Consider the following 13,830-nt stretch of genomic DNA (forward strand, 5'->3'; position numbering starts at 1 on the left):
AAAAAAACATAAAAAAAAACATAAAAAAAACCCCATAAAAAACCCATTAAAAAACCCATAAAAAAACCATGAAAAAAAACCACTAAAAAAACCCAGAAAAAAAAAATAAAACAGAAAAAAAAACATAAAAAAAACCATAAAAAAACCCATTAAAAAAACCATGAAAAAAAACCACTAAAAAAAAACCACTAAAAAAACCCAGAAAAAAAAACATTAAAAAAACCCATAAAAAAAACCCAAAAAAGAAACCCATAAAAAAACCCATAAAAAAAACCACTAAAAAAAACCACTAAAAAAACCCAGAAAAAAAAAACATAAAAAAAAAACCCATAAAAAAAAACCAAAAAAGAAACCCATAAAAAAACCCATAAAAAAAACCACTAAAAAAAAACCACTAAAAAAACCCAGAAAAAAAAAACATTAAAAAAACCCATTAAAAAAAACATAAAAAGAAACCCATAAAAAAACCCATTAAAAAACCCATAAAAAAACCATGAAAAAAAAACACTAAAGAAACCCAGAAAAAAAAAAACATAAAAAAAACCCAAAAAAGAAACCCATTAAAAAACCCATAAAAAAAACCATAAAAAAACCATAAAAAAACAGTAAGAAAACCCAGAAAAAAAAACATAAAAAAAACCTTAAAAAAAAAACCAAAAAAGAAACCCATTAAAAGAAACCCATAAAAAACCCATAAAAAACAATAAAAAAACCCAGAAAAAAAACCATAAAAAAATTTAAAAAAACCCCATTAAAAAATGTATTAAAAAAAAAACAAAAAAACCCCACAGAAAACCCATAAAAAATGCATTATAAAAAAACATTAAAAAAACTGTAAAAAAAAACATAAAAAAGAAACCCATAAAAAAAATCCAGAAAAAACAAAACCCATAAAAAACAAAACCCATAAACCAAACCCCAAACCCCCATAAACCAAACCCCATAAACCAAACCCCAAACCCCATAAACCAAACCCCATAAACCAAACCCCTTAAACCAAACCCCATAAACCAAACCCCTTAAACCAAACCCCATAAACCAAACCCCAAACCCCATAAACCAAACCCCATAAACCAAACCCCATAAACCAAACCCCTTAAACCAAACCCCATAAACCAAACCCCAAACCCCATAAACCAAACCCCATAAACCAAACCCCATAAACCAAACCCCAAACCCCATAAACCAAACCCCTTAAACCAAACCCCAAACCCCATAAACCAAACCCCTTAAACCAAACCCCATAAACCAAACCCCAAACCCCATAAACCAAACCCCTTAAACCAAACCCCATAAACCAAACCCCTTAAACCAAACCCCATAAACCAAACCCCATAAACCAAACCCCTTAAACCCCATTGTCCCCCAGAAGAAGAAGAGCCCAGCCCCAGGGCAAGGGGCGGGGCGCGGGAGCCGCGGGGCGGGGCACGGGGCGGGGCGCGGCACGGGGCGGGGCACAGGGCGGGGCGGGGCGCGGGAGCCGCGGGGCGGGGCGCAGGGCGGGGCACGGGGCAGGGCGCGGCACGGGGCGGGGCACGGGGCGGGGCGCGGGGCGGGGCGCGGGGCGGGGCGCGGGGCGGGGCACGGGGAACACGCACCCACGAAGGCGATGGTGGCCCTGCGGCACGGCCGGCCCGCGACACGAACCTCGCAGCGAGCCCCGAGCGCCAGCGACGCCGCGGCCGCCGCCTCCTGCGCCCGGCGCTGCTCCCGCTCCCGCTCCCGGTCCCGCTCCCGCTCCCGGTCCCAGCGGCCCCAGGAGCGCTGCCGCAGGAACGAGCGCACCGACTCTGCGGGGACAGGGACAGGGACAGGGACAGGGACAGGGGTGGCACCAAGGGGACAGGGACAGGCTGGTGCCGCTCCTGACCCCATTCCCGTTCCCATTCCCGTTCCCATTTCCCGTTCCCATTCCCCATTCCCATTCCCCATTCCCATTCCCATTCCCATCCCCGTTCCCGTTCCCCGTTCCCGTTCCCATCCCCGTTCCCGTTCCCATTCCCATTCCCATTCCCAGTCCCATCCCCATTCCTGTTCCCATTCCCAGTCCCATTCCCATTCCCGTTCCCATCCCCATTCCCATTCCCATTCCCAGTCCCATCCCCATTCCTGTTCCCATTCCCAGTCCCGTTCCCATTCCCGTTCCCATCCCCATTCCCATTCCCATCCCCATTCCTGTTCCCATTCCCATTCCCGTTCCCGTTCCCGTTCCCATTCCCCGTTCCCATTCCCATTCCCCGTTCCCATTCCCATTCCCGTTCCCATTCCCGTTCCCATTCCCAGTCCCATTCCCATTCCCGTTCCCGTTCCCATTCCCATTCCCATTCCCCATTCCCATTCCCGTTCCCATTCCCAGTCCCAGCACTGCCGCAGGAACGAGCACAGGGACTCAGAGGGGACAGGCCAGGGGTACCTTGAGCACAGTGGAGAGACAGAGGGGACAGGAGCAGCGTGCCTGCTCGGTGTCCCCAAAATGTCCCCGGTGTCCCCAGTACCCCCAGTGTCCCCAGCACTGTCCCCAGCATCCCCAGTCCCCCCAGTGGCCCCAGTATCCCCAGTGTCCCCAGTATCCCCCAGTCCCCCCCAGTACCCCCAGTCCCCCCAGTACCCCCCAGTACCCTCAGAATCCCCAGTGTCCCCAGTATCCCCCAGTCCCCCCCAGTACCCCCAGTACCCCCAGCACTGTCCCCAGTACCCCCAGTATCCCCAGTGTCCCCAGTGTCCCCAGTCCCCCCCAGTCCCCCCAGTCCCCCCAGTATCCCCAGTAACCTCAGTGTCCCCAGTACCCCCAGTATCCCCCAGTCCCCCCAGTATCCCCGGTGTCCCCGGTGTCCCCTCACCTGTCCGTTTGTCATAGTCACTCTCGGCCATCTCGTATTTCTCCACCTGGCTCAGGTCCTCGAATTCCCCGGCTCGGGCTCCGCTCCGATCGGTCACCTGCGGGGGAGGGGTGGCACTGAGCCTGGGGACACCTGGGGGGGACACCTGGGGGGACACCTGGGGGGGACACCTGGGGGGACACACGGGGGTGACACCCGGGGTGACACCTGGGGGGGACACCTGGGGGGACACCTGGGGGGACACCTGGGGGGAACACCTGGGGGGGACACGCGGGGGGACGTGGGGAATCCATTGGGACACCACGGGGACAAAGGTGACGCAGGAAACACTGAGGTGACACTGGACAGGTGACACAGATGACACAGATGTGACACAAGTGACACACACGCAGATGACACACACAGGTGACGCACAGGTGACACACACAGGTGACACAGGTGACACACAGGTGACACAGGTGACACTCACGTGCACACGGCAGCCGTCCCCCACGGGGTAGGATCCCAGCAGGTGACACAGGTGACACACAGGTGACACAGGTGACACACAGGTGACACTCACGTGCACACGGCAGCCGTCCCCCACGGGGTAGGATCCCAGCAGGTGACACAGGTGACACACAGGTGACACAGGTGACACACAGGTGACACTCACGTGCACACGGCAGCCGTCCCCCACGGGGTAGGATCCCAGCAGGGCCTCGTCGCAGTCCAGCGGCCCCAGGGGCTCGTCCTCGGCTCCAAACAGCTCCAGCTCCATGCACGAGGCCGGGGAGCCAACCACCAGCTCCAGTTTGCACTGGGAACGGACTGGGAGTGAACCGGGAGCCAACCACCAGCTCCAGTTTGCACTGGGAACGGACTGGGAGTGAACCGGGAGCCAACCACCAGCTCCAGTTTGCACTGGGAACGGACTCTGGGGAGTCCCAATGGTCCCAGTTTGGGATTCCCTCCCGGCCCAGTTCTGTTATCCCAGTAACTCTATCCCAGTTCTGTTATCCCGATATCCCAGTTCGCAATATCCCAGTTCTGTTATCCCGATATCCCTACCCCAGTTCCCGATATCCCTGTCCCGATTCCCGATATCCCAGTTCCCCAGTTCCCCATATCCCGATATCCCAGTTCCCCCTCCCCCAGTTCCCGATATCCCCTCATTGCTATCCCGGCTCCAGTTCCTGTTATCCCTATCCCGATATCCCCATATCCCGTTATCCCTATCCCGATATCTCGTTATCCCATTATCCCTATCCCGATATCCCGATATCCCGTTATCCCGTTATCCCTATCCTGATATCCTGCTCTCCCTGTTCCCCTATCCCGATATCCCGATATCCCGTTATACCTATCCCGATATCCCCATATCCCGTTATCCTGCTCTCCCTGTTCCCCTATCCCCATATCCCGTTATCCCTATCCCCATATCCCCATATCCCGATATCCCGCTCTCCCGGTTCCCCTATCCCGATATCCCGACATCCCGATATCCCGTTATCCCGTTATCCCTATCCCGATATCCCCATATCCCGTTATCCCTATCCCGATATCCCGACATCCCGTTATCCCTATCCCGATATCCCGATATCCCGTTATCCCTATCCCGATATCCCGTTATCCCTATCCCGATATCCCGATATCCCGATATCCCGTTATCCCTATCCCGATATCCCCATATCCCGTTATCCCTATCCCGATATCCCGACATCCCGTTATCCCTATCCCGATATCCCGATATCCCGTTATCCCTATCCCGATATCCCGTTATCCCTATCCCGATATCCCGATATCCCTATCCCGCTCTCCCGCTCTCCCGGGCCGTTCCCTCCGTCCCAAGGGGCGGTGCCGCTCCGGTACCTTCAGCTCGGCAATGGTGAGCGATGGCGAGAAGCGTTTGCAGGCGCGGAAAGCGTTCAGGGAGCTGCTCACCGCCAGCCACACCGGGCCCGGCCCGGTCCCGCCGCCGTTCATGGCTCCGGTACCGCCCGGGCCCTGCCGGTACCGCCCACCCGGAACCGAACCGGGACCCCCGGACACAGCCGGGCCCCTCCGGGAGCCTCCGGTGCCCCGAACCGGGACCCCCGAACGGTTCCGGGCCCGCCCGAACTGGAGCCGCTTCTGGAACCTTCACGGGCCGCCACAGCCGGGACCGGTGAGGGAAAGACCAATCAGAGCTGGCGGAGGAGGTCACGTGAAATAACCCGACCGATAGCGATCGAGAAAGGGCGGGACGAAGGGGAAACTACCCAATAGAAGCGTAAGGAGGGCAGGACAAATGAGGTTTGACCAATAAAAAGAGAGAAAGGGATGGGGAAGCAGCGAGGTTCGACCAATAGAAAAGAAAGAGGGCGTGCAAAATGAGAACGGAGCAATAGAAACGTGACAAAGGCGGGGCCAATGAGCTGATCCAATAAAAGCACGAGTTGGCCGAGCTAGGGAAGAATTGACCAATGAGAAGAAGGGAAGTCATTGATTGACGTGTGATTTGACCAATGGGATGAGAGAGGCGGTGGAAAGGGGCGTGCCCGTGCGGCCATGGACGGGGATGGCGCGTACGAGCCGGGCTTCGTGGGGATCCGGTTCTGTCAGGAATGGTGAGGGAAACACCGGGAAACAAACACCGGGAATTTGGGGGGAAAACAATGGGAATGCGTCGGGAATGCTCTGGGGTGCACGGGGAGGGGGGCAGGAGGGAATCGTGAGGGGAGCAGCGGGAATGGTGAGGGAGAAACAGCGGGAATTGTGAGGGAAAAGCAGCGGGAATTGTGAGGGGAAACATCGGGAACGGTGAGGGAGAAACAGTGGGAATTGTGAGGGAAAAGCAGCGGGAATTGTGAGGGGAATAATCGGGAATTGTGAGGGGAAAAAGCTGGGAATGGTGGAGGAGAAAAAACCGAGAATTGCGAGGGGAAAAAAAGTCGGGAATTGTGAGTGGAAAAATGGGGAATTTCGAGGGGGGAAAATGGGGAATTTTGAGGGGGGGGATATTCGGGAATTTTGCCTCCGGAGCCTCCCAGTAACCCCAGTTTGCCCAGTAACAACATGCTGTACCCCAAGGAGGACAAGGAGAACCGGATCCTGCTCTACGCTGTGAGTGCCCAAACTGGGACCAGTTGGGCACTGGGACTGGTCCCTGACCCCTTCCAGTGCCCCCCAGTTCATCCCAGTGCCCCCTCAGTGCATCCCAATCCCCCCCCAGTTCATCCCAGTGCATCCCAATCCCCTCCCAGTTCATCCCAGTGCCCCCTCAGTGCATCCCAATCCCCCCCCAGTTCATCCCAGTGCATCCCAATCCCCCCCCAGTTCATCCCAGTGCCCCCTCAGTGCATCCCAATCCCCCCCCAGTTCATCCCAGTGCATCCCAATCCCCCCCCAGTTCATCCCAGTGCCCCCTCAGTGCATCCCAATCCCCCCCAGTTCATCCCAGTGCATCCCAATCCCCCCCCAGTTCATCCCAGTGCCCCCCAGTGCATCCCAATCCCCCCAGTTCATCCCAGTGCATCCCAATCCCCCCCCAGTTCATCCCAGTGCCCCCCAGTGCATCCCAATCCCCCCCCAGTTCATCCCAGTGCATCCCAATGCCCTCCCAGTTCATCCCAGTGCCCCCTCAGTGCATCCCAATCCCCCCCAGTTCATCCCAGTGCATCCCAATCCCCCCCCAGTTCATCCCAGTGCCCCCTCAGTGCATCCCAATCCCCCCCCAGTTCATCCCAGTGCATCCCAATCCCCTCCCAGTTCATCCCAGTGCATCCCAATCCCCCCCCAGTTCATCCCAGTGCCCCCTCAGTGCATCCCAATCCCCTCCCAGTTCATCCCAGTGCATCCCAATCCCCCCCCAGTTCATCCCAGTGCCCCCTCAGTGCATCCCAATCCCCCCCCAGTTCATCCCAGTGCATCCCAATCCCCCCCAGTTCATCCCAGTGCATCCCAATCCCCCCCAGTTCATCCCAGTGCCCCCTCAGTGCATCCCAATCCCCCCCCCAGTTCATCCCAGTGCATCCCAATCCCTCCCAGTTCATCCCAGTGCATCCCAATCCCCCCCCAGTTCATCCCAGTGCCCCCCAGTTCACCTCAGTCCATCCCAGTTTATCCCAGTTGCTCCCAGTGCAACCCAATCCCTCCCTAGTCACTCTCAGTCCATTCCAGTTTATCCCAGTCCCTCTCAGTCCACCCCAGTCCCCTCCCAGTCCGTCCCAGTTCAGCCCAGTTTCCCGTGCAGTGCAGGAACTGTGACTACCCCAGTCTGTCCCAGTCTGTCCCAGCCCCTCCCAGCCCCTCCCAGTCCATCCCAGTCCGTCCCAGTTCAGCCCAGTTTCCCGTGCAGTGCAGGAACTGTGACTACCCCAGCCCCTCCCAGTCTGTCCCAGTCCCTCCCAGTCCCTCCCAGTCCGTCCCAGTTCAGCCCAGTTTCCCGTGCAGTGCAGGAACTGTGACTACCCCAGTCTGTCCCAGTCTGTCCCAGTCTGTCCCAGTCCCTCCCAGTCCCTCCCAGCCCCTCCCAGTCCATCCCAGTTCAGCCCAGTTTCCCGTGCAGTGCAGGAACTGTGACTACCCCAGTCTGTCCCAGTCTGTCCCAGTCCCTCCCAGTTCAGCCCAGTTCAGCCCAGTTTCCCATGCAGTGCAGGAACTGTGACTACCCCAGTCTGTCCCAGTCCCTCCCAGTTCAGCCCAGTTCAGCCCAGTTTCCCGTGCAGTGCAGGAACTGTGACTACCCCAGCCCCTCCCAGCCCCTCCCAGTCCATCCCAGTCCATCCCAGTCCGTCCCAGTTCAGCCCAGTTTCCCGTGCAGTGCAGGAACTGTGACTACCCCAGTCTGTCCCAGCCCCTCCCAGTCCATCCCAGTCCGTCCCAGTCCGTCCCAGTTCAGCCCAGTTTCCCGTGCAGTGCAGGAACTGTGACTACCCCAGTCCCTCCCAGTCTGTCCCAGCCCCTCCCAGCCCCTCCCAGTCCGTCCCAGTTCAGCCCAGTTCAGCCCAGTTTCCCGTGCAGTGCAGGAACTGTGACTACCCCAGCCCCTCCCAGTCCCTCCCAGTCCATCCCAGTCCGTCCCAGTTCAGCCCAGTTTCCCGTGCAGTGCAGGAACTGTGACTACCCCAGCCCCTCCCAGTCCGTCCCAGTCCGTCCCAGTTCAGCCCAGTTTCCCGTGCAGTGCAGGAACTGTGACTACCCCAGTCTGTCCCAGCCCCTCCCAGCCCCTCCCAGTCCGTCCCAGTCCGTCCCAGTTCAGCCCAGTTTCCCGTGCAGTGCAGGAACTGTGACTACCAGCAGGAGGCTGACAACAGCTGCATCTACGTCAACAAGATCACACACGAAGTGGAGTGAGAGCTGCAGCGCTGCCACATGGCCCCAGAATGTCCCCAAAATGTCCCCAAAATATCCCCAAAATGTCCCCAAAATGTCCCCAAAGTGTCCCCAAAATGTCCCCAAAGGGTCCCCAAAATATCCCCAAAATGTCCCCAGAATGTCCCCAAAATGTCCCCAAAATATCCCCAAAATGTCCCCAGAATGTCCCCAAAGGGTCCCCAAAGGGTCCCCAAAGTGTCCCCAAAGGGTCCCCAAAATGTCCCCAAAATATCCCCAAAATGTCCCCAAAGGGTCCCCAAAAGGTCCCCAAAATGTTCCCAAAGGGTCCCCAAAGTGTCCCCAAAATGTCCCCAGAATGTCCCCAAAATGTCCCCAAAATATCCCCAAAATGTCCCCAAAATGTCCCCAAAGGGTCCCCAAATGTCCCCAAAGGGTCCCCAAAGGGTCCCCAAAATGTCCCCAAAATGTCCCCAAAGGGTCCCCAAAGGGTCCCCAAAGTGTCCCCAAAATGTCCCCAGAATGTCCCCAAAATGTCCCCAAAATGTCCCCAAAATGTCCCCAAAGGGTCCCCAAATGTCCCCAAAATGTCCCCAAAGGGTCCCCAAAATGTCCCCAAAATATCCCCAAAAGGTCCCCAAAATGTCCCCAAAATGTCCCCAAAATATCCCCAAAATGTCCCCAAAGGGTCCCCAAAATGTCCCCAAAAGGTCCCCAAAATGTCCCCAAAGGGTCCCCAAAATGTCCCCAAAATATCCCCAAAATGTCCCCAAAGGGTCCCCAAAAGGTCCCCAAAATGTTCCCAAAGGGTCCCCAAAGTGTCCCCAAAATGTCCCCAGAATGTCCCCAAAATGTCCCCAAAATATCCCCAAAATGTCCCCAAAATGTCCCCAAAGGGTCCCCAAATGTCCCCAAAGGGTCCCCAAAGGGTCCCCAAAATGTCCCCAAAATGTCCCCAAAGGGTCCCCAAAGGGTCCCCAAAATGTCCCCAAAATGTCCCCAGAATGTCCCCAAAATGTCCCCAAAGTGTCCCCAAAATGTCCCCAGAATGTCCCCAAAATGTCCCCAAAATGTCCCCAAAATGTCCCCAAAGGGTCCCCAAATGTCCCCAAAATGTCCCCAAAGGGTCCCCAAAATATCCCCAAAGTGTCCCCTAAATGTCCCCAAAATGTCCCCAAAGTATCCCCGAAATGTCCCCAAAATATCCTCTAAATATGCCCAAAAAATCCTCCAAACATCCCCAAAAATCCCCAAAATATTCTCCCTTAATGTCCCCAAAATATCCCCAAATATTCCCCAAAATATCCCCAAAACATTCTCCAGAATATCCCAAAATATCTCCCAAAATATCCCCAAAATATCCCAAATATTCACAAATATTCCCCAAAATATTCCCAAACATTCCCCAAAATATCCCTAAAATATTCCCAAATATTCTCCAAAATATTCCTAAATATTCCCAAATATTCCCTAAAATTACCTAAAATATTCCCAAATATTCCCTAAAATATCCCCAAAATATTCCCAAACATTCCCCAAAATATCCCTAAAATATTCCCAAATATTCTCTAAAATTCCCTAAAATATTCCCAAATATTCCCTAAAATATCCCTAAAATATTCCCAAATATCCTCAAATGATTCCCAAATTTTTTTTCCCAAATATCCCTAAAATATTTTTGGGATCCCTTCCTAGAAATTGGGGAAATTTTGGGGAAATTTTGGGAGAATTTGGGGAAATTTTTGGGAGAATTTGGGGAAATTTCAGGGAATTTTAGGGGGGATTTGGGGAGATTTTTGGGGAAAAACAAAAAATTTGGGGGGGAATTTGAGGAGAATTTTGGGGAAATTTTTGGGAGAATTTCAGGGAATTTTGAGGGGATTTTTGGGAAAAATTTGGGGGAATTTTGGAGGAAATTTTGGGAGAGTTTTGGGGGAATTTGGGGAGAATTTTGGGGAGATTTGGGGGAAATTTGGGGGAATTCAAGTCGAATTTTGGGGAAATTTTGGGAGAGTTTTAGAGGGAATTTTAAGGGGATTTGGGGAAGTTTTGGGAGAATTTTGGGGAAATTTGGGGAGAATTTGGGTAAAATCAGGGGGAATTTGGGGAAAATTCTGGAGAAATTTGGGGAAAATTTAGGGAGATTTTGAGAATTTTTGGGGGATTTTTTGGGATTGCTGGGTGGATTTTGGGATTTTTTTGGGATTGCTGGGTGGATTTTGGGGGATTTTTTGGGATTGCTGGGTGGATTTTGGGGATTTTTGGGATTGTTGGGTGGATTTTGGGGGATTTTTTGGGATTGCTGGGTGGATTTTGGGGATTTTTGGGATTGTTGGGTGGATTTTGGGGGATTTTTTGGGATTGCTGGGTGGATTTTGGGGATTTTTGGGATTGTTGGGTGGATTTTGGGGATTTTTTTGGGATTGTTGGGTGGATTTTGGGGATTTTTGGGATTGTTGGGTGGATTTTGGGGATTTTTTTGGGATTGTTGGGTGGATTTTGGGAGGTTTTTTGGGGGTTTTTTGGGATTGCTGGGTGGATTTTGGGGGATTTTTTTGGGATTGCTGGGTGGATTTTGGGGGATTTTGGGGGGATTTTTGGGATTGCTGGGTGGATTTTGGGGGGATTTTTGGGATTGCTGGGTGGATTTTGGGGGGATTTTTGGGATTGCTGGGTGGATTTTGGGGGATTTTTGGGATTGCTGGGTGGATTTTGGGGGATTTTTGGGATTGTTGGGTGGATTTTGGGGGATTTTTGGGATTGTTGGGTGGATTTTGGGGGATTTTTTTGGGATTGTTGGGTGGGTTTTGGGGGATTTTTTTGGGATTACTGGGTGGATTTTGGGGGGTTTTTTGGGGGTTTTTTGGGATTGCTGCGTGGATTTTGGGGGGAATTTTTTGGGATTGCTGGGTGGATTTTTGGGGGATTTTGGGGGAATTTTTGGGATTACTGGGTGGATTTTGGGGATTTTTTTGGGATTGCTGGGTGGATTTTGGGGGGATTTTTGGGAATTTTTGGTGTTTCTGGCAGCGAGCTGACCCAGATCATCGCGGACGTGTCCCAGGACCCGACCCTGCCCCGCACCGAGGATCACCCGTGCCAGAAGTGAGGGCTGGGACACCTGGGGACACCTGGGGGCACCTGGGGGACACCTGGGGACACCTGGGGGCACCTGGGGACACCTGGGGGCACCTGGGGGCACCTGGGGGACACCTGGGGACACCTGGGGACACCTGGGGGCACCTGGGGGCACCTGGGGACACCTGGGGACACCTGGGGGCACCTGGGGACACCTGGGGATACCTGGGGGACACCTGGGGACACCTGGGGGTACCTGGGGGCACCTGGGGGACACCTGGGGATACCTGGGGGCACCTGGGGGTACCTGGGGACACCTGGGGGTACCTGGGGGCACCTGGGGACACCTGGGGACACCTGGGGATACCTGGGGATACCTGGGGGCACCTGGGGACACCTGGGGACACCTGGGGACACCTGGGGGCACCTGGGGACACCTGGGGACATTTTGGGGACACCTGGGGGACACCTGGGGGCACCTGGGGACACCTGGGGGTACCTGGGGACACCTGGGGGCATTTTGGGGACACCTGGGGACACCTGGGGACACCTGGGGGTACCTGGGGACACCTGGGGGCATTTTGGGGACACCTGGGGGCACCTGGGGACACCTGGGGGTACCTGGGGACACCTGGGGACATTTTGGGGACACTTTGGGGACACTTTGGGGACACCTGGGGACATTTTGGGGACACTTTGGGGACACCTGGGGGTACCTGGGGACACTTGGGGATACCTGGGGACATTTTGGGGACACCTGGGGACACTTTGGGGACACTTGGGGACACCTGGGGGCACCTGGGGACATTTTGGGGAGACCTGGGGACACTTTGGGGACATCTGGGGGCACCTGGGGACACCTTGGGGACACCTGGGGACATTTGGGGACACCTTGGGAGACCTTGGGGACACTTTAGGGACACCTGGGGGCACCTGAGGACATTTGGGGCGCACCTGGGGCTGTCTGGGGTCACATGGGAGACACCTGGTGACATTTTTGGGCCACCTGGGGACACCTGGGGAGGTCTGGGGGACATCTGAAGCACTTTAGGGACACCTGGGGGATACCTGGGGACACTTTGAGGGCACCTGGGGACTTTTGGTGACATTTTGGTGACACCTGTGCCGTGCTCCTCTGCCCAGGTGTGGCCATAAGGAAGCCGTGTTCTTCCAGTCCCACAGCGCCCGCGCCGAGGTCAGACCCCAAAATCCCCCAAAAATCTCCCAAAAATCCCCCAAAATCCTCCCCAAAATCCCCCCAAAATCCCTCCAAAATCTCCCCAAAATCCCCCCAAAAATCCTCCCCAAAATCCCCCAAAAATCTCCCCAAAATCCTCCCCAAAATCCTCCCCAAAATCCTCCCCAAAATCCCCCCAAAATCCTCCCCAAAATCCCCCCAAAATCCTCCCCAAAATCCGCCCAAAATCCTCCCAAAATCCTCCCCAAAATCCGCCCAAAATCCCCCAAAATGCCCCAAAATCCTCCCAAAATCCTCCCCAAATCCTCCCCAAAATCCGCCCAAAATCCCCCAAAATCCTCCCAAAATCCTCCCCAAAATCCCCCCCAAAATCCCCCCCAAAATCCCCCCAAAATCCCCCCCAAAATCCCCCCCAAAATCCCCCCAAAATCCTCCCCAAAATCCTCCCCAAATTCCCCCCAAAATCCTCCCAAAAATCCTCCCCAAAATCCCCCCAAAATCCCCCCCAAAATCCTCCCCAAAATCCCCCCAAAATCCTCCCCAAAATCCTCCCCAAAATCCCCCAAAATCCCCCCCAAAATCCCCCCAAAATCCTCCCCAAATTCCCCCCAAAATCCTTCCTAAAATCCTCCCCAAAATCCTCCCAAAATCCCCCCCAAAATCCCCCCCAAAATCCCCCCAAAATCCTCCCCAAAATCCTCCCCAAAATCCTCCCCAAAATCCCCCAAAAATCCCCCAAAAATCCCCCAAAATCCTCCCAAAATCCCCCAAAATCCCCCAAAAATCCCCCAAAATCCTCCCCCAAAAATCCCCCAAAAATCTCAACCCCAAAACCCCAAAATTCCAAAATCTCCCCAAAAACTCCCAAATCCCAGAGGATTTTTTGGGATTTTTGGGGAGGGCTCTTGGGGCTTTTTGGGGTTTTTTTGGGGAGGGATCTTTGGGATTTTTGGGGTTTTTTGAGGGGGATTTTTGGGGTTTTTTTAGGGAGATTTTTGGGGTTTTTTTGAGGGGGATTTTTGGGGTTTTTTGAGGGAGATTTTTGGGGTTTTTTTGAGGGGGATTTTTGGGGTTTTTTGAGGGGGATTTTTGGGGTTTTTTGAGGGGGATTTTTGGGGTTTTTTGAGGGGGATTTTTGGGGTTTTTTGAGGGGGATTTTTGGGGTTTTTTGAGGGGGATTTTTGTTTCTGTTTTTTTCTGGAGGTGGGGGGGAGGTCTCAGGAATTTTTTGGGGTGAGGGAATTTTCCAGGAATTTCCCCAAATCCCCTCAAATGTCCCCAAAATCCCACAGGATGCGATGAGACTTTACTACGTGTGCACGGCCCCGCACTGCGGCCACCGCTGGACAGAGTGACCCCAAAACCGACCCAAAACCGACCCCAAAACCGACCCAAAACCGACCCCAAAACCGACCTAAA

General features: G+C 54.0%; 2 protein-coding genes across 2 annotated transcripts; one reads left to right on the forward strand and one right to left on the reverse strand.

The window, feature by feature from the left end:
- Positions 1–1,278: 1,278 nt before the first annotated feature.
- LOC134055969 (tubulin-folding cofactor B-like) lies at positions 1,279–4,993 on the reverse strand. Its single transcript, XM_062512442.1, has 4 exons — positions 4,692–4,993; positions 3,496–3,639; positions 2,841–2,937; positions 1,279–1,790 (listed from the first exon to the last, which is right to left on the reverse strand). The coding sequence occupies exons 1-4, from the start codon at positions 4,803–4,805 to the stop codon at positions 1,279–1,281; spliced, it is 867 nt and encodes a 288-aa protein (XP_062368426.1). The 5' UTR covers positions 4,806–4,993.
- A 356-nt stretch (positions 4,994–5,349) lies between these two features.
- POLR2I (RNA polymerase II subunit I) lies at positions 5,350–13,830 on the forward strand. Its single transcript, XM_062512495.1, has 6 exons — positions 5,350–5,428; positions 5,870–5,924; positions 8,079–8,152; positions 11,166–11,240; positions 12,357–12,408; positions 13,704–13,830. The coding sequence occupies exons 1-6, from the start codon at positions 5,370–5,372 to the stop codon at positions 13,764–13,766; spliced, it is 378 nt and encodes a 125-aa protein (XP_062368479.1). The 5' UTR covers positions 5,350–5,369; the 3' UTR covers positions 13,767–13,830.

Source organism: Cinclus cinclus, chromosome 37, assembly GCF_963662255.1.
Source record: "Cinclus cinclus chromosome 37, bCinCin1.1, whole genome shotgun sequence".
Taxonomy (NCBI): Eukaryota; Metazoa; Chordata; class Aves; order Passeriformes; family Cinclidae; genus Cinclus; species Cinclus cinclus.